The sequence below is a fragment of the Culex pipiens genome, chromosome 1 (genome assembly GCF_016801865.2).
Source record: "Culex pipiens pallens isolate TS chromosome 1, TS_CPP_V2, whole genome shotgun sequence".
Lineage (NCBI taxonomy): Eukaryota > Metazoa > Arthropoda > Insecta > Diptera > Culicidae > Culex > Culex pipiens.
Genome location: NC_068937.1, coordinates 128,821,191 through 128,841,495, shown reverse-complemented (window position 1 = coordinate 128,841,495; position 20,305 = coordinate 128,821,191). Strand labels below are relative to the sequence as shown.

General features: G+C 36.2%; 3 protein-coding genes and 1 long non-coding RNA gene across 8 annotated transcripts; 2 read left to right on the top strand and 2 right to left on the bottom strand.

The window, feature by feature from the left end:
* Positions 1 to 26: 26 nt before the first annotated feature.
* LOC120423589 (uncharacterized) lies at positions 27 to 1,767 on the top strand. The gene is made up of 3 exons (XR_005606258.2): positions 27 to 120; positions 900 to 951; positions 1,313 to 1,767. It is a non-coding gene; the product is annotated as an uncharacterized LOC120423589 (long non-coding RNA).
* A 1,663-nt stretch (positions 1,768 to 3,430) lies between these two features.
* On the top strand, positions 3,431 to 6,313 carry LOC120423567 (cellular tumor antigen p53-like). 4 transcript variants are annotated; one of them, XM_052708716.1, is made up of 6 exons: positions 3,431 to 3,975; positions 4,106 to 4,280; positions 4,353 to 4,465; positions 4,521 to 4,691; positions 4,749 to 5,586; positions 5,641 to 6,313. In XM_052708716.1, exons 3-6 carry the CDS (start codon positions 4,421 to 4,423, stop codon positions 5,667 to 5,669), a joined length of 1,083 nt encoding a protein of 360 aa, XP_052564676.1. In that variant the 5' UTR covers positions 3,431 to 3,975; positions 4,106 to 4,280; positions 4,353 to 4,420; the 3' UTR covers positions 5,670 to 6,313. The 4 variants fall into 4 exon arrangements, with proteins under 4 accessions (XP_052564676.1, XP_052564677.1, XP_052564662.1 ...); XM_052708702.1 differs by having other exon boundaries at positions 3,433 to 3,975; positions 4,106 to 4,254; XM_052708717.1 differs by lacking the exon at positions 4,106 to 4,280.
* Positions 6,314 to 8,306: 1,993 nt separating this feature from the next.
* On the bottom strand, positions 8,307 to 12,149 carry LOC120423566 (uncharacterized). 2 transcript variants are annotated; one of them, XM_039587417.2, is made up of 5 exons: positions 11,523 to 12,149; positions 10,258 to 10,377; positions 9,966 to 10,199; positions 9,005 to 9,905; positions 8,307 to 8,907 (listed from the first exon to the last, which is right to left on the bottom strand). In XM_039587417.2, the coding sequence occupies exons 3-5, from the start codon at positions 10,035 to 10,037 to the stop codon at positions 8,861 to 8,863; spliced, it is 1,020 nt and encodes a 339-aa protein (XP_039443351.1). In that variant the 5' UTR covers positions 10,038 to 10,199; positions 10,258 to 10,377; positions 11,523 to 12,149; the 3' UTR covers positions 8,307 to 8,860. The 2 variants fall into 2 exon arrangements, with proteins under 2 accessions (XP_039443351.1, XP_052562145.1); XM_052706185.1 differs by lacking the exon at positions 11,523 to 12,149 and adding an exon at positions 10,503 to 10,524.
* A 3,240-nt stretch (positions 12,150 to 15,389) lies between these two features.
* Positions 15,390 to 16,997, bottom strand: LOC120423592 (uncharacterized). The gene is made up of 3 exons (XM_039587454.2): positions 16,560 to 16,997; positions 16,421 to 16,501; positions 15,390 to 16,367 (listed from the first exon to the last, which is right to left on the bottom strand). Exons 1-3 carry the CDS (start codon positions 16,614 to 16,616, stop codon positions 15,465 to 15,467), a joined length of 1,041 nt encoding a protein of 346 aa, XP_039443388.1. The 5' UTR covers positions 16,617 to 16,997; the 3' UTR covers positions 15,390 to 15,464.
* Between the last annotated feature and the right edge of the window lie 3,308 nt (positions 16,998 to 20,305).

The following is a 20,305-nucleotide window of genomic DNA, read 5'->3' as shown; positions in this document are numbered from 1 at the left end:
TCACTGGGAGATACGTAGGTTGTCTGTCGTCACTTTTAATATCTGGGAGGGTGAATCAGTCTGAAGCGCACCACCAACAAGTAAACAGCAGAGTTTTTTTTTCGCCCCATTTTTAGCATTGTAAGTTGAAGAAAATATTATGTTCTATAAGCCGATACATTTGGTGCATACAAGAAATTTGGTTCTTTGTTTCTTAAATCAAAAAAAAAAATAACACAAGAAATCGCTAACACCAAACTCCCAAGAATTCGCTTTTAAGCAGAGTCTCGGCCCGAAACTTCAAACACGAACAAAAGCAGCGAACCGAAGATTGGCAATGACGTTTTGGAATTTTGACAGTTTGGAACGCATGAATTACCCCATTATCGGTTTCCCGCATGGGTGATGTGGAAATTGTTGCACATGGCTGAAGTTGGGAATTTTGCAACTTATTTTAATTTATGCTAAATTTCAATATTAAAACACGAATCTACAGCGAATCGATGTGAAAACTAAAGATACACTAAAGGTACGATAATTTGATGTGCAATCTTGATCAGAATTGCGATAAAAGCGGTTTAAATTGAAAAATAATAATAAAACAAATGCTGGTCTAGAACTTAACGAAATTTTGTTTGTTTTGTAAGAATTAATGTTATTGCACAATGGTTATAGATTTTTTTACAAAAATGTAATTTTTTCGGTTCGTCCACCAACAATCTCATGTTTGTAAACAAACGACGCCATATTGCCAATGTTGTTCGGTAGCTCATATCAGGCCATCGCCGGGGCCCTGCTTTTAAGTGTGAGTCACAAAAAAAAGAAAAAAAAACGTTGCATTGAAATGCCATACTAGCCGTCATCACACCGAAAAAAAAATGGTCCCGAACATAATTTCAATTTTGTTTGTTATTTTTCAGGTTTTGCATTAAAAAAATGGCTGAACAGGAAAATCAAGATACTCAGGAAACTGTAAGTATGCAAACTAATTATTATTAAGGTAAAATATATTCTAAGCTGTGAAACCCGCTTTTGCTTGGTTTTTGGTTAAATCTTCTTTCTTATTTTGAATAAGTTGACATACTGTGAGGCTCACCCTAATTTTGTTTGAGTAACGGTTTTATTAATGTCAACATATTTATTTTTAAAATTATCTAACATTATTAACATTTTTTGAACCTCAAAAGCTGCTGTATTGATAGGTTGATTTTATGTGCATTACTCCTAGTTACTCGCGTATGAAACTGAAAACGTAATTCGATGTTTAGGCCCAACTTCTTGTAGCTTCAGATATTGTATAAAATAATTCAACAAAATTTATTTTTACTTTCAGAGTACCCCCAACGCAGATGGTTCAGTCGAACTAAAGTTAACAATTCCCATCCAGCATTTACAAGAGCTTTTGCGTAAACTCCCGGTCCAGGCGACTCGCATTAAGTGATGTCGTCAATTTTTGAGGGAAAGATGTCGATAGACAGCTTCTCGTTTCAACAATTTTAGAGGAAAAAACATCATTTTGGCTGAAAATAACCATAGTAATACCTCCCACACACTTTTCTTTTCCAAAACCATTGCAAATCTCCCTACACTCCGGTCATCTCCCACAGATTATTTATAATCAAATGATGAGAAATATCGAAGTGGTGATTCATAGTAACATACGAAACAGAAAAAAAACACTGCATAAAAAAATGGGGCGAAAAACAAGCTTCAGACTCAACCTTAAGGTGCAAAATTGGTGTAACTCTGCTGTGATATTTTTTAAAACAAACAAGACTAGTATTTTTATATTATGTTTCATTCTTTTATCCGAAATAGCCACGTAGGTTACTCGTTTACCTTCAGTGAAATTTGTTCATGGCATTTACAAAAAAAATACAACTTCACATTCGGTCTATTCCTGTACCCGCAAAATTGCAGGATTTTTGCAGCTGCTTTAGAATTAGGGGAAATATGCCCATTTTAAGCCTAATAAGCGGTCGTGCTTGAATGATGCTGGATAATCTGGATTGTTCCTTGAAATTCACTTAAACCAAGTACACCAATGAGTAGAGCAACTTTCTGTGAACATTTCTGTTTATTTTCACTTTTATTAAAAGTTATGCTATTCCTTTTACAAGCATTTAAAAAAAATATTTCAAAAATGCATTCTAATCAGTCGAGTGCATTGGGCCAAGCCCATTTTTCTATTTTCAGCTTAGTTCTTTTTTTCTTCCAGCGCTCTTTTGGGGCTGCTTAGTGCTGCCAAAATTGATGAAATTTTAAGCGAACACTCACGAAAAGTAGCATTTATAGCGAAAGTTTTTGTTCTTTATTTGCCTTCGCTCCTCGCTCGGTTTTCTTCAGGCTTCGATTGGAATGGGTAGTCAAAATTGAAACGTCAAAAGACTTAGCGCGTTTGTTTTTTGATGGTGCTTGCTAATTATTTACATTTTTCGGGATTATTTTTCAAGTGAGTGACTAACTAATGGTCAAAAGAACATGTTGCTGGTAGTTGGAAGCAATTTTATATCTTAAGCGCTTTGAAATCGTTAGCGCAAGTGAAAAGATATTGATGGCGACTTTCGTTAAGCAGTTAACCTCTGATCTTGCGTGTGGATGTGTGTGCCACCAAAATGATAAGAAATGGTCTCGCAAAATAGAAATTATGATCAAAAGTGCATTAAATTTGATCCTTTTGGCCAGTAAATGGCATAAATTTGGAGCTTTAATCGAGCATCAAACTCTCCATATGACGAAGATAGGTGTTTGATTAAAAAGGGTATATTTTCCCTATGTAGCCAGCAATGCAAAAGTGACCTCTTCGCTGCGCGTTCCCCAACTCTCTCTCTTTTGTTGAAGTTCTGCAGCAGCTTCTCTCTTTCCCAGACGGAAACGGGGCGAGCCTGCCTGAGAGAGAAGTAATTCCAGACACGATCATTTCTAAAAATAAAGTTCTAGCAGTCTTGCTAGAATTCTGTTCTGTATTTTACCAGAACTTTGTTAGCATTTTCTCTCAGGAGGAAATCTGTTAGAATTTGGTCAGAATTTTGCTAGAAAACTCTTACAGACCAAATTGAAGCACCCATCAAAAATTGACCAAAAGTGCAAGCGCCTAACCGACCTTACGTCGGATTCAATGGAAAAATCAAGTTGACGAGAGTCGAGTTGGAAAAATGACACGGAAATCCAAAACCGTCCCCTTGTTCCGGAACATGTGGCTATCCGCGTAGTTTAAGAGCGGTTAAAGAAAAGATTGTAAACACAATGTTGAGAATAGTGTAGTCTATGTGCAATAAAACTGATTGATTTTGAAACATTGGTAAAAGTATTGTTTTGGTTTTGCGAAAAAAAAAAACTGACAAACCAGAATCAAAATTTGAGCAGGATTCTAATAGAAAAAAAAAAACTGTCGGTGTCGGTTCTGTCTGCATAATCTGCCAGGATTCTTATCAAACTAGGTGATTCAGCTAGAACCGCTTATTGAATTTGAGCAGGAATTCGTAGAGTGCCGTCATTCTTACAGAATTATGGCAGAGTTCCATTAAACTCAGTAAGAATTTTTTTGTTGCAGAAAAGTACGCCCAGTCATGGAATATTCTAGCAGAGCTGGTTTCGCCAGAATCCTGCTAAAATTGTCTTGACTGGGCGGGAACGCATTGCTGGCGATTTTGTGCAGATTTGCTGAATTGCTGCAGGTACGGGAATAAACCTATCGAGAAATTAAAAGAGAGAGAGAGTGTGCGTGCAACATGGAGTTACATTTTTTGAAAAGCTTTTGTAAGCTTCCCAGCAACTGCACAGAATGTTTAACGCCATGTCGCGATTTGACAGCTCGATTGCTGCTTTCTCTGGACGACGGAATAACGCTGCAAATCTTTCGGCAGTCCTTTTGAGATTCGATGCTTGCAAAAGTTTGGCAACACTGCTGTCAACAGGGGATGTAAACATTCTAGTGTGTTGGGTTGTTTTGTGCCAAGCTGGTGATGAAATAAGTTTAGTTTCAACAAATAAATGGTAAGTTTTGTTTAAACATTCCTTCTTGGAAGGTCGAGTGGTAGAAATGTTAGTTTGTCCATAAAATTTAATTAAAACAACTCAAGAAAAAAGCAAAAAATTGCTCGAATGTCTGTGTTCCATTAAATAGATCAAGACGTTTCGAGGCGAGCTTGGCGAATAATACTGAATGCATTGCCACCGGTTGATACGCGTTGAAACGAGTGGCTAAAGCGTTCGCCCAGAGTAAGGTGCGCTCAGTTGAATGATGAAACTCGAACAAACAAGTGGAAACACCGCGTGAGTGTCTTCAGGTGCACCAAACTGTAATGTTGAACTTTTATTATGCATCTTGTGATAATTTTAGAAAACTCTAACGATGCTTGATCTTATTGCAGAAAGCATACCGAGTTTGGTAGAAAATTTGTCATTCAACGGTGCCGAAGACTACTTCCAAACGGTAGAGATGGACATCAATGGTCAAAGTGTTCAAATCCCGATGGATTCGCAGGTACGCTGAAGTCGCAGTTTCCCGTGCCTGACTTGATTTGTTTTCGGATTTTCAGCTGTTAACCGATGACATATTTAGCTACGTTAACGGGTTTGATCCTGCGTCGGAGCAGACTGCATCGTTTTTAGATGGAACCCAGACCATCCAAGTACTTGGGACCTATTTAGAGGTCGAATCTGCTGAACTGCTACAGTCGAATCAAGCGGATCTGGAGCCAAAGTTGGAGGTAAACAGACTGGTGTCATAAAAGTACAAAATGTAAACAAAGGATTTAACTTTTCAGGACCTCGAAGAACCTTCATACGACGTTAACTTTCAGGTATCAGTGGAGGAATTTACATCACCCGAATTTAATTTCAATGTAAATATCGCTGAGACGGGAAGAAATGAATCGTACACGTACTCGAATGTGTTAAACAAAATTTACACGAGCCTAGAAAAACACTGCACGTTTGAGGCGTCGTTCAACTCCTGCTCGACAATCCTTCCGATTGTCCGGGTTATGATGGTATGTGCAAATGCGCCGTTCCAACCCTTGTCCCGGTGCGCCTACCACACTAAAAACGACACTACCGCGAACAAAAATCATGTTGTAGTACGGAGAGATGGGTCCGCGGAGTACATTGGAACGCCAGAAGGAGAAACTTTCCGGGACCGACTTGCATTGAAAATCGCCATGGGCGATTCATCCCGGAAGAACATAACTCTCGAGTTCAAATGCCTGAGCTCGTGTTACAAAATCAAAAAAGTGTCCACTGCGCTGGTGTTCACTCTTGAAGATCCCGTCGGCGGTCAGCTCCTGGGACGGGAAATAATTCCCATTCAGATTTCGAAAAACTTCAAAAGGGACATGGAAACGGCCGAGAAGGCGGCCGTGAAGCGAACCCGTGAACCCATTCAGAAGCGCAAGCAAGCGCCGAACTCAGTGTCGGCAGCTCCTGTCGCGGGAAGCTCAAGCAAGGATCCGCTGTCTGTAGACCTCAATCTCAACCTACCACGTAGTACCGCCACGGACTTTCTCAAGTACGCTGAGCAGTTTTTTGCGGCCAAACTGTACGGAGCTGATGCATCAACCGAGCAGGAACTGATGCCGTGCCTCAAGAAGATCAGACTGCTAGCTTGTGAGTTTGCTGGGTTTAATCGTAAGAAGTAGCTTAATAATAATATTTTTTCAGCCGACATGGAACAACCAAAAGACCAATGAAACCAAGCAAAATGAGCATCGAAAAACATGCCAAGTGGAGTGGCTGCCTTTAGAGTGCTGCAGAACCTGCAGCGTTCAGCGTGCCTAATATGTTGCACATACATTGCGGCAAATTGTCAAAAGGGCGTACCATGAAATTCAAGCGAGCACGGCACCTGTCAATGTGCCCCTACCAGTTGAATCGGTTTGCCATTGGAAAACTATTATAAGTTTGTGATAATTCTTAGTTTTAACGTGATTCTATGGCCGTTGCAATTCTTTCCATGTTTTTGTTCCTCGACTTTAGTTAAGGTTGAGGGGGTTGACTCCAAACTTTTAGGTTTTACGCCGGCCCTGTTTGGAGGTTAGGATTTTGACAGCTCGCTTGCACTGTTTATATTTTCGCCATGTGTGTCTCCGTTAAAATGTGGGTGCGTGTGCGCTGTATGGACATGAGCTGTCAAATGACGTCACGGCGTAAAACCTAATTAAGCTGTGCATTAGCCGGGCAGTTTTCCGTCAAACACACTTGTGTAGTCTTTCGTTAGCGTGCACATCAGCCTGTATCGCATCAAGCATCACAGGTTCCAACAGTGTTTTGATTTTTGTCTGATTTTATTTGTTTTTAAAGTACGTATTGAACAAATGTTTGCAACGGTGTTGCAGCGCCGTACCTAGGGGTTGGCGCAGTTGGCGACCGCCAAGGGCGCCAGCCCTTGGGGGGCGCCGAAATCGATGGTTGTACAAAATTTTCATGTCAGTTATAACATCCTCATTAGGTATTTGAAACAGAAAGGGCGCCAAATTATAAAGTAGAACTACAAATAACTAGATAATTTAATTTAAAATTAAAAAAAAAATTAGGGGTGCCAAAATCAATTTTTTGAATATTTTTACCGAAGTGTTTTTGAAAATTCATACTTAATGCTAAATTTATGTTTTTTCATCAAAGAAGGGGCGCTCAAGTAGCAGAAAGTTCAAGGAGTTCTAGAAGAGCTTCTCAAAATAATTACAGAATTAAAGTTTCGATCGTTTTATAATAAATTCTAAGTAATACCCTCCAGACCAAAAATTTGTCCAACTATATGTTATTTTCATGTTAATTTGGCTGTGAATCACAATCAGCCAAATTGTGAAAAAATATGGTCATATTTTGAGCTTCTTTGAAATAGGAATTCTTTTGAAATTTTGACATCCTCGAGTTAAAAAAAGCCTTTGAAATATTTTCATCACTAGTTAGTTCCCCTTTTATAAGCAATTTGGGCATTGAAATTTGCCTACGCTTTTTCAAAATACTAGAGTTTTGAAATAGGAAAACTGTTGTAAATTTTCACCAATAAGACCAACATTATTTTTTCAAGAAAAAAATGTTTTTCAGAGCAAACAAGGTGTTCGCTCTTACCATTATCATTAAAATAAGTTTCATCATGAATTGCGCTGAATTTTCAATTATCTTTAATTGATTTGATTATTATTTTATAAATCCGGGAAAGTTCTTGGCTTATACATTCAAATTAATACTAGATCAGATCAAATTATGCAGGGCTTAGAAAATATCAAATTTGCCAACAAGTTATGGAAAAAATTATCATGATTGAGCATTCAATTCTGTGAATTTATCTGAAAAATAAATTTAAAAAACAAAACCCTGCTATCATTATAGATTTTATGAAATCTGAGAAAACATTCAGCCAACTTAATTCCTACAATAAATTTTCAGTTTAAAAACAAAAAAAAACTGTGTTTCTAAATTTAACCATATTAAAGTCTCCAATAGAAATTTTAAAATCAAAACTCATTGAAGCAATCATTGAAAATTAACATCAATTTATCAAAATGCTTGTAAATTTGGGAGGGGCGCAAAATTGATGCTTCGCCAAGGGTGCCGTGGACCCAAAATACGGCTCTGGGTGTTAGTATTTATAGTCATATTTCTATTATATGGTAAATGCCACTTCTAATTTACTCGAGTCCGATAAAATTAACATTTGAAAAATAAATGTTTTATTATCATAAGTTCTTGTTTATTTAACCACGAATTATATCGAGAAAAAAATTGTAGACGTCATCCAAAAATATATTCCATAACTTAATAACAAAAAGGTTTTGAAAAAGTATTTTCTTATGATTTCGGCCTTATATTTCTAATATAATCTAATGTAACCCTAGCGTAGCAAAAAAAAAACATTTTGTTGTACAAAAATTCAAACTTTTTTCAGTATATTTTTATTCTTTAAAAAGATTTACATTTTTTTCTCAGATCTGAACCAGGGGTACAGCATTTAATTCCATTGAGCACCTAATGATGGCTTAGCAGCACATTGGTGTTCAACGAAAACTAGTTTAAAGCAGCTTCGACGGAAATTTAACAAGCATTCTGAAAGCGCAATTTGGCCTTTGTTTTTGTCCTCTGCCGAAACTCGGTGACAAGCTGCTCTGCTTCCGGTGCAGGGTTACCAGGTCAAAATTTGGAAAATCTGGCAAAGTAACGATCAAAAATCTAGAAAAAACTGGCAGACGAAAGTCTAACAAATCTCAATGGTGTAGATGGGGGATGATATAAATAAATTTAAAAGTTTGTAGAATTCAGATGATTTAACTGTTTTTAAGGCCTAAAAAAGGTAGAATATACTTTTTATTTAAGAAAACACATTCTAATACTTTTGATTTTCAATTAAAATATTTCATTTTAATCAAAAAGTTGTACAAAATCGACAAAATCTGCCAATATCTAGCACTGAAGCTTTATTCTGGCTGACACTTTAAAAATCCCAGATTTATCTGGAAACCTGGCAACCCTGTTTCGGTGAAAACCAGGAACGACGGATTTGTGTGAAGGCGAGTTACACTATAGTAATTTTGGATCCCTCACTTGTCCAGAAAATACCTCAAATTTAAGTATTTATACCTATAAATAAGGAATAATCATGGTCCGCCATCTTGGATTACACCTAAATATTAGTAATTTTGGTTCCCTCACTTTTCCAGAAAATACCTAAAATTAAGGTATTTTGGTTCTACAATTATACCTAAAATATAGGAACTCTCGTACTAAAACACTATTAGTAAATAAATACCTTATTGCAGTCAGGTTCGATTATACCTAAAAATTAGGCATTTATATCTAATGTCCGTTTTGCGTGTAACTGAAGAAAAACTCAACTCATCAGGATTTGTGGTGGTGTTCCTCGGGCCCTGAGGTCTGTTACATTTTAGTGCTCATCCTTTTTTCCCTCCGATTTCAAATCTGGAAGGGCATCTAAAATAGAACAAAAATTAATTGATTGGTGCAAAAAAAAAAAAAAAAGAAAAAAAAGTGGATATTGGTTTCATTTCAATGTTCTCACATAACGTACCTAAAACCTTACAGATTTTGTCCAGACAGGGAAGGAGTTCGTGTTTTTCTTGCTCGTTTGCTCGATATAATTTTGCTTCGAAAAATTGCCTAGAGTATTGCAGAAACTCTTGCGCAGCACTGTGTGGCAAATTTAAATTCATCGCGATGGAATCTGGCCGCTCTTCCGTGCTACGTCCTGCTGGAATCCTGGACGACGAAGGTTGAGGTGAGGTTGATTGCTCTCGATGCGATTGCTTGTTCGGAGATGCGGTATCGTCTGGCAGTTCAGTCGCAGGACGTTTCAAAGGTGGACCTTTTTCGGCCACTTCCATGTCTCGTTTGAAATTTTTCGAAACTTGTAGATGAAATATTTGGCGGCCTACGTTTTTTTTGTCGTCCTGATCTTCCAAGGTGAACACCAGAGCTAGTTTGAGCTTGCGAATTTTGTGGCATGAGTTGAGACACACGAAATCTAAGGAAATGCTTTTCAGACCGGACTGATCTAGCGGAACAAGAATGGCCAGACGTTCCGGGTAGAGCATTCCGGTGGCCGTTCCGACGTATTCTGCTGAGGCATCCTTGTGACGAACCACGTGATCTTTGAACGTCGTGTTGTCTCCTTTGCGATGGTAAGAGCAACGCGCCAACGGATGGTGTAAAAGATTCGACCCGACAAGCATGATTCTTACTCTTGGATTGGAACCATGCTCAGGCTTATAAACTATGTCAAACGTTATCGATCGATCCGTACTCGTGTATATTCGGTTTAGTGCGTCTGAAATTTCATAGGAGTCACCTTTACCGGTTATATCTAATTTTACCTTAAATTTAACAGATTTCTCAGAAAACTCTTCCAGCAATAAAGCTGTCTCGGATTCGAGCAAGTGTACGTTCTCATGCGACGCTTCCAGGGACTGGTCCTAAAAAGAGAGGAGATCTTAATTTTGAAGTACCTACACTGTTGTATGTAAATTACGTACCTCTTTAGACGAGGAACTGGCGAGCATTGGGTCCTGTTGCGTTAACAATGGTGATCTTTCCTGTTCAGCCATTTTACCTTAAGGTTAATGCTAGTTTAAAGCTTAAAGCTCTCTAATCCTATATGTTATCTTGTCACAATCAAAGGTAATTGATATTTTCTTTGTAACAAAATATATTATTTTTTTCAATCCAGCTTCGTTTTGTTTTGGAGTAGATTAATTTCAACAGAGTTTCTGAAACAAAAAAAAACTTATTTTGCTATGATCGCGCCATAGAAAGAATTTAGATTACTCTTGTTATTGAAATATATCGATAATCTTTGATTAGCAATCAAACACTTAACGTCTTGTAGCCAGTTTTTTGCTGTAGTTGCCGTGGTTTTCATTTTTCCTCAGATTTTATTCAGCCGTCCTGTAAAGAATAACTCTATTAATTATGACACCAACCTCAAACTTTTGGGTGTTATATATTTGCATTCTCTAATACTAAAATATTATTTATCGAGTCATTCGAGTGTTGTATTAATAATGGACTACCGAATTCGAGTGGTAGAAAGACCACCATAAGAAATGAAAAAAAAAAGAAAAACTGATCAAATGCCATTACCACATTGGTAACACGTTTGAGTTTAGAGGTGGGCAAAACCGATCTTTTTTAAGAGCCGCTCATTTTCGTTCGCTCATCAAAAAGAGCCGCTCTTTTGAACGGCTTTTTCGCTCTTTTTTTTTTTTCAAAATATGGATGAAAAGGTTATATTCTAAGAATGGTGTGATTTTTAAAGCTTTTTCACGTTGGAATTATATAAATTGCTTCAAAAAAAAAACTAAAAACAAGAACATGCCCTTGAAAAAAAAGTTGATTTAAGTAATATTTTTTTAATAAGTTGATTTTTAGTAATATTTTGCATGTTAAGAAACTTTCAAAGCTCAAATTGTATTCGGCTAATACTTTAATGAACGATCAGTTGTAAATTGAAAAGTTTTTTCATTTTGTTTAGAAAATAATTTACTTTTGGAATTTCAGAAAAAAAGTATGAAACTGAAAAAATGTTTTTAAAAAATATTAAAAATATTAAATATGGGCATCAATGCAATTGAAAGTCTTTCAATATATATTGATGAGAAAGTTGCTATAGACACCCTAATGAAATCTTAAGATTCAGCTCTAAAAAGGTTGGGAAATAGCCCTTTTTAACCTGCCATTTTTTATCCTAAAGTATTTGAAAAAGTACACAAATGGACAATGTAGGGATTAATGTTTGGTTAGCATTGATATATTTAAAATTAAATTTTCAATTCTCAAAACCAAATTTTACACTGTAATTTGTTGGAAATTCAATAAATTATATTTAAAACAAGTTTAAAAATCATTCCATATTGGAACGGTTCTTTCAAAAGACCGGGGTTTAAAAAAGAACCGCGGTTCTTTTTTTGTGAGCTATGGTTCGTTCGCTCCGGCTTTTTGAGCGGCTCGCTCTTTTTTTGCCCACCTCTATTTGAGTTCGTTCTCAGAAGAGATTAGTCCTGAAGTTGCCTTCCGACTGCACGTGACCTTACCTTACGAAAAAATCAGCTGATCATATAACTTGGACAATGCAAGTATTTTCAATTTAGAGCTACAACCAAAGGGTGGTTTGATCAACATGTTTTTAGATAATCATACAAAAAAGTCCGATTTTCCTCCACCAAAAGCTTCACTTATTATCGTTTACTTATATTTTCTTTTTTTATTGCCTACTCAAGCGTTTTATGGCAGGGCTGCCATGTGAATTTTGTTTCACATAAAACCTCTGTATCGAACCTTGCAATTTATCAACATGCAGTTAAACTTTCTGTCCGGTTGCTGTGAAGTTACTTCAGAAAGTTTAACTTCACGTTGTACCTCCGCAAATTCTGTTGCTTTTAATTTCTCGATAGAAGCTCATTACACCTCTAGTGGTTTGACACTTTTTAGTTGGCACTCCGTTGGTTAAGTTTGAAAACATAGAGTTTATCATAGAAAAAATATACCCATTTTCGTCACACTAAGCTTTTCGGCCTATTCTTGTCACTTTTGCAGTTTGCTAATATTTAAACAAGATTTTCGGATACATCAACAGTAGAGAGTTGCTTGGAAACGAATTTCTTTGATTCCTTTACCTACCTATTCCTTTACCTTTCAAATACAGTACTTGATCGGTAACTGGGCTGAGAACGTAGCCCAGTCAACGAATGCTGCTCGCTAACTGGGCTGAACGAAAAATAACGAGGGGACCACCGATGCAAAATATTTTTCTGAATAAATATAAAAAGTTACTCAAATTTATTTACAATGCTTAATTTTCATATTTCTTTAATTGTGATTTGAAACTAAATAAAAGTTTTTTCTTCTTTATTGAACAGGCTTTTGGAATCTATTAACCCCTCGGTCATTTCGGTTTGTTTTGGTTTTTTTTTCGTTTGTCTGCTTTTTAACTAAGCTACGGCCCAGTTATCGAGAGCCCATTTAAACAACGCCCAGTTACCGAACAACTACTGTACTGCATTTTCAATAAAGTTATCCATTGATGTATTAGAAATTACCTGCCTACACGCAGAAAAATGTTTTGTAGAATCAGCCTGTACGAGGTTTGAATCAACAAAATTTTTGTTGAATATAATCAACGCCGATTTTGCGTTGAAACAAACCTTGATTTTCTCAATTCCATAAAAGTCTTTTGTTGTTTCGAAAAAGCTGCTTTGACGTTTAGCGTTGATTCAACCAAAATAATGTTTTTCAAATCAACAAAACGTTTTGTTGATTCAAATATGCCTTATTTTTCTGCGTGTATTGAAAATTACCGATCCAACTACCGCTACCGCTTTTTGACCAATACGCAGCTCCAAAAAAAAGTAACCGAGAAATTGTATTGTCCGTTTCTTTCAAAGGTACACGCCGCGCGGCATTTCAGAATGTGCCGTGGAAATTGTTGTCAGTGATTTTCTGTCCTTTTAGTGTTATAAAAACATACAGTTAAACCTCGCATAGTGCGCAGGCGTTACGCTTTGTATTTCTTCGATTACTCTAAAACTACATGATTTTTTTGCAATCTTTTTGAAGCAAGTTGTTCGTCTTGTTCCAATCTACAATTAGCTTAAAAAAGATTGCAAAAATATTATGTTGTTTTAGAGTTATCGTAGAAATACAAAGCGTAACGCCTGCGCACTATGCGAGGTTTAACTGTACGCGCAATAGTTCGGTAGTGTTTGTCTCCAACGGCAATGTACCCAGATTTATAAGCGAAAATGGCGTTACGAATGGTGACGCCCGAAATATTAAAATCGCGCAGTGGTACCAACATTTGAAAAATAGTGTGGCTGTCATGCAATGGCACACTTTGTTTGTAATGTTGGTACCACTGCGTGGTAACGCCATCTTCGCCCTAAAATCTGGACTGGCTCTAGTGAAAGATTTACAATAAAGACAGTAGAGCAGTTCTCTACGGAATCGGTCTTTTTTCTTTAATTTTAATTTTTGTATTTTTTAATCCGGCTGAAACTTATTGGTGCTTTCGGTATGCCCAAAGAAGTCATTTTGCATCATTAGTTTGTCCATATAATTTTCCATACAAATTTGGCAGCTGTCCATACAAAAATGATATAAGAAAATTCAAAAATCTGTATCTTTTGAAGGAATTTTTTGATCGATTTGGTGTCTTCGGCAAAGTTGTAGGTATGGATATGGACTACACTGAAAAAATATGATACACGGTAAAATTTTTTTTGGTGATTTTTTATTTAACTTTTTGTCACTAAAACTTGATTTGCAAAAAAACACTATTTTTATTTTTTTCATTTTTTGATATGTTTTAGTGGACATCAAATGCCAACTTTTCAGAAATTTCCAGGTTGTGCAAAAAATCTTTGACCGAGTTATGAATTTTTTAATCAATACTGATTTTTTCAAAAAATCGAAATATTGGTCGCAAAAATTTTTCAACTTCATTTTTCGATGTAAAATCAAATTTGCAATCAAAATGTACTGAAGTGAAATTTTGATAAAGTGCACCGTTTTCAAGTTAAAGCCATTTTTAGTTAACTTTTTTGAAAATAGTCGCAGTTTTTCATTTTTTTAAATTAGTGCACATGTTTGCCCACTTTTGAAAAAATATTTTTGAAAAGCTGAGAAAATTCTCTATATTTTGCTTCATCGGACTTTGTTGATACGACCATTAGTTGCTGAGATATTGCCATGCAAAGGTTTAAAAACAGGAAAATTGATGTTTTCTAAGTCTCACACAAACAACCCACCATTTTCTAACTTCGATATCTCAGCAACTAATGGTTCGATTTACAATGTTAAAATATGAAACATTCGTGAAATTTTCCGATCTTTTCGAAAACAATATTTTAAAATTTTAAATCAAGACTAACATTTCAAAAGGGCCAAATATTCAATATTACACCCTTTTAAAATGTTAGTCTTGATTTAAAAAAAAAATCGAAAAGATCGAAAAATTTCACAAATGTTTCATATTTTGACATTGTAAATCGAACCATTAGTTGCTGAGATATCGAAGTTAGAAAATGGTGGGTTGTTTGTGTGAGACTTGGTAATCATCAATTTTCATGTTTTTAAACCTTTGCATGGCAATATCTCAGCAACTAAGGGTCGTATCAACAAAGTTCAAAAAGCAAAATATAGAGAATTTTCTCAGCTTTTCAAAAGTGGGCAAACATGTGCACTAATTTAAAAAAATGAAAAACTGCGACTATTTTCAAAAAAGTCACTTAAAAATGGATTTAACTTGAAAACGGTGCACTTTATAAAAATTTCACTAAAGTACTTTTTGATTGCAAATTTGATTTTACATCGAAAAATGAAGTTGAAAAATTTTTGCGACCAATATTTCGATTTTTTTTTTAAATCAGTATTGATTAAAAAATTCATAACTCAGTCAAAGATTTTTTGCACAACCTGGAAATTTCTGAAAAGTTGGCATTTGATGTCCTCTAAAACATATCAAAAAATGAAAAAAATAAAAATAGTGTTTTTTGCAAATCAAGTTTTAGTGACAAAAAGTTAAATAAAAAACACCAAAAAAAAAATTTACCGTGTATCATATTTTTTCAGTGTAGTCCATATCCATACCTACAACTTTGCCGAAGACACCAAATCGATCAAAAAATTCCTTCAAAAGATACAGATTTTTGAATTTTCTTATATCATTTTTGTATGGACAGCTGCCAAATTTGTATGGAAAATTATATGGACAAACTAATGATGCAAAATGGCTTCTTTGGGCATACCAAAGGCACCAAAAAAGTTTCAGTCGGATTAAAAAATACAAAAAAAAAATCGAATGACCGAAATCTGAGAGAACTGCTCAGTACACGTTTTTTTGCTCACGGGAAAAAAAAACATTTGTAATCATTAATGATCATGCTTTATTTGATCGGCTGAAATACATTCTATGTGCTGTTTTGTTGTATTATGATTTTTTTTAGAATTTGGTTTTTTTACTCACATCCGTACTCCCTTCAAATCACGTCAGTGTTATCCTTCAATTTTCTTTTATTACTAAAATTGCACATTACCTTATCAACCTTTTCCAAACACAGTTTTAGACTATTTTTTATAGCATCATCCTGAGCACTGTACAACTTGGCCTTGAAAAATTGCCGGTTCACTTCCAAAAATTCACCTGCCATCTCTGGTGGCAGCAAAAGCTTCAATTCGCTCAAGTCAATTAAAGCGTCTCTCCCGGTCGACGGTCCAGCAGCTTCATCTTGAAATAATTTCGACAAATTACGCTTATGTGGACCGTTTCTCTCTGCCACCTCCATGTCCCGTATGTAGTTTTTCGACACGTGGACGTTGAAAATTTGCCGACCCAAAACGCTATTGGAATTTTCGTCTTCCAGTGTAAACACCAGTGCCGTCGCTATTTTCCTGATTTTGTAACACGAACTCAAACACTTAAACTCCAGGGAAATGCTCTTCTGGCCGATTTCCTCTATCGGAACGAGAATCGCCAACCGTTCCCGCTGGTAGATTCTGTTTGCCGTGCCGACGTATCTGGCCGCGGAATCCCTGTGCGTGACCACGTGGTCCCGAAACGTCGTGTTGTCCCCTCTGATGTGGTACGAGCATCGGGATAGAGGTTGAAAGATTTGGTTCGAACAGACCAGCATAATTCGGACGAGGAGGGGCGTGTGAGGGTTCATCGCCATGTTGAAGGTCAGGGACTTGTCCGTGCTGGTGAATATTCGGTTCAGTTTCTGTGAAAATACGTGAAAATCATTCGATCCGGACTTTTCTAATGTCACTTTGAAATCATGAAACGAATTAATTATTTCTTCCAGTGATGGCTGTTCTTCTAGCTTTGCTGGGTTTATGTTCGAGAGGTCGTCATCGTCATTTTCCGTACCGATTTCAACTTCCTAAAATTGGTAAAAACTTAAATTTGGTCTTTTAAACATTTTTCATAACTAACATTAGATGTTTCGTTTTTGCCTATTGCTGTTGGCGTTATCATTAAAATACATATTGGTCTCTGCGACAGTTCAAGAGAATCCTGTAAGTATTTGAAGATTATTTTCGGTATTGTGAAGTAGGCAATTATTATGACTTACTCTAGCATTAGATTTTTCCGTGTTGTCACTTTCTGGTTGTGAACGCGTTTCATCCATGCCATCATGAGTAACTACTAACTGAACTAGAATGCGTTCGAAATTTTCCAAGGAAGTCGTTAATCGCTTAATTAATCACTTTTTTCCCAAACCAAAAACGCGTTTCAACGCGTTGTAATGTGATTTGCGCATCATTTGAAGGAATCAGTAGTAGAGAGCCTGTATGGTGAAGCGAAATGTTACTCTCAGTGGATTTCGTGGAAACATTTCATCGCACAAATTTAATGGCTGACGTTTGGCGAAAAAGAGACATGAGAAAACTTATCGATGAAACATTTCAAAACCTTAAATTTGAATGACTTTGGGTTTTTGAAATTTCTCCCAGAACATTTCATTTCCCTTTATGGGTCCCTAATCAGTAGCACAAATCCCGCTATGATTCTTCACGACACGAGTTGACACCGGTTGCAACGCGTTGAACGTGTAATAACGCGTGCGCCGGTACCCAAATCAAATAAAAGAAAGTGAAAATTCGCTGACGGTGTTCATTTTGGTTTGGAACGAGCAATCCCGAGCATGGGTAAATAACAAGGGAAATGCGTAATAATACCTTTCTCTGGTATCAATACCAAATTTTGGTATTCCTGGACCCTTTAAAATTTTTCTTAAGGATTATGCAAGAGCAAAATGTGGTATCATACCAATTTAAGGTATTGTTTTGATATTGCATAATTGCAGCATTTGTCAATGGTCGAACACCACATTTTGGTATTCTTTTGGTATTACACTGCCCATGTTCGCATAAATGTCCCATATGCAAAAACAGCAAGCTGAGAAAAACGCATTTGAAGTTTGTCCCATACATAAGGCTACGTGTTAAGTTTTCGCGAAAAAACTGGATTTTATCCTGATTTCTAGAACAAAGTACTGGATGTTATAGGCTCTTTTGAAAGAGCACACGATTTAGAACAAAACTGCATCAATAACTTGAAATCGATGAAAATGCATATGGGACATTTATGCGATCAGGGGCAGTACAGTATTTTATCAAATTCCTCTGAAACTATTGGAAAATTTTGACTAATTTTGACAAAATAATTAATTTTGCGCTAAAATGATGTATCAAAGCAAATGCCTTCATTGAAAACCGGAAATTATAAACTTGATTTTAAGCATTTTTGATATACCCCCTAAAGAAATTACTTGAAATTCTGAAAAATTTTCTAAGTCATGATGGCACATTTTGGTATTATTTTGGTATTAAAGTGTTTCATCAAATTCCTCTGAAACTATGGGAAAATTTTGACCAATTTTGACAAAATAATTAATTTTGCGCTAAAATGATGTCTCAAAGCGAATGCTTTCATTGAAAACCGGAAATTTCAAACTTGATTTCAAACATTTTTGATATACCCCCTAAAGAAATAACTTGAAACTGTGGAAAATTTTCTAAGTCAGGATGCCACATTTTGGTATTATTTTGGTATTGAAAGGTTTCATCAAATTCCTCTGAAACTATGGGATTTTTTTTATGAATTTTAATGAGATAATTAATTTTGCGCTAAAATGACTTGAAACCCAAAAATGTTAAAGCTGATTTTCATTTTTTTTATATACCCACTAAGATTTTTTTTAAAACGTTGAAATTTCTCTAAGTTGGGATAACCAAATACTTTGAAAAACGAGTTAATCGACAGATTATTGAATTTTGGTGAATTTCAATCCAGTTTCATTTTAATAATACTTATTTTTCAATCTTTTTATTTTCAGAAGCTTCAAGAACTTCAAGCACAGGCCGTTCATCAATGACAAATGCATTCGGTGTGGTGAAGAATATCACTAAGAACAACATGGAATCATCAGGTGAGTAGATTTGGCTGTTGCATATGGATCATTTCCGTTTTTTCACTAACTGCAACTGCTGCACTAAAAATGGTATGAAAATACCAAATTTTGGTATTACTTGTGCAAATACCAGCGACCAAAATGTGCTCTTGGTTGCCCAGTGAAATCATATCAAAATCTTGTATGTGGAAGATCACAGGAATACAAAAATATGACTTTCCAAGGGCGCGGGAATACCTAAAATTAAAACCATGGCAATACCAAGTTTTGGTATTCAAGCAATGTTCAAAAATCCAGAAGATCTCAAGTTGGTATTGAAATGATTTTATTTTGTGGTATTATTTTACCTTTGGAATAACATGGTTTGGTATTGTTGTGCCCTTCCACATACAAGATTTTGGTATGATTTCATGGTATTTTACCATCTATTACTGGGCAACCAAGAGCACATTTTGGTCGCTGTTATTTGCCCAAGTAATACCAAAATTTGGTATTCCCGTGTTATTTACCCCTGCTCGGGAAAAGGAAGCAACGCAACGCAATTTGAAGGTAGTATTGTGTATGTGTGATGTAATATGGTTCTGTAATTTGACGCCCAAAAACAACTGTTGTAATTTCATGCCACAATTCACATTTTTGGTTGTGACGACCATTAATATGAGTTGACGGGTACGGGACCACTGAGAAGCTTGGTGGCGTAATGTAACGCAGGTTAATTATGACCAGTTGTGGGTTCAAATCCCACCTAGGCCAGTGTTCTCCCAAGGACTACATCAGTTGTTTTTCGGCAAAAAAACAGTGGGGATAATCAGATATTTAGTTTCTTTTTTATTCAATTGTACTCTTAATTAACAAAAAAACGAAGAGGAATAATACGATGCAGTTATGATTTGCAAGGGTGGAGAATTTGGTGCAAAGTGTGCAATACAACTAACTACTTATATTTACTTTTTGAATAATGCAATGATTTCGAATCAACAGTTTAAACTCGTCATTATAACATTATGGTTTGGTTATGGAATGAGCGGAAAAAGAGTCGGGCTTCTGTGAGCAAATCGCGTCACCCGGTAGCTCCGCGGAACATCGCAAATATTCGTGTTGTTTATTCGATTTAAGAAGTGAAATTAGTGTTAATTGATTCGTTTTGAACAGCGGACTACGAATATGGTGGAGTTTTGCAAATATTTTGCAAATTACAGTGTTTTTCGTTGCATCGAAATCGAGGAAAATCTTGGCCATCCTTTGCTTTTGATGACAGTTGACTTGAAAAGAGAAAGAGAGGAAAACAAAAGAGCGAATGTGTTCGACGCGAGAGAAAAGTCTTCGCTCAAGGCCAGAAACTGTTCGCGTGTGATTCCAAAGTGTTATACGTTGGCTTTTGGAAAAAATCTGAAAAGTTTATATTTTAGTGAGGTTTTGCGAAAAGTGGCTTGCCAGTCTTCCGCTAACACCTGGGTTGCAGTTTTGCACCGACAGTGAGAGCCGTAATGAGGGAAGTTGGTGATTGGAGGAAATCGTCTGTGTACGTGCGAAGGTTGCGGGAGATGAAGGGAGACTCTCTTTTTGTGTCGACCGGCGCTCGTTTCGATGGTGGGTGGCTGACGAGTCGACATGTGTTCGTTGCTGTGCACACATATACAGAGACACCACGGATTTGACTAGCGAGAGCGGGAGCACCTAGCATTAGCGGGAGAGGTTTGACCAAGGAACATTGAATTTGAGGTAGGCTAATTCCGTTTTAGCGCATGAGTGATTTTATAAGGTAAGTATTATAAATTATAAATTTTATAAATTTTATTTTAAACTCTTCAGACTCCTTTCACTCTAATGACTTTAAAATAGAATTGTACATATAAACCAGATATATTTCTAGTTATTGATCTTTTTGTATTCTGTAATCCAAA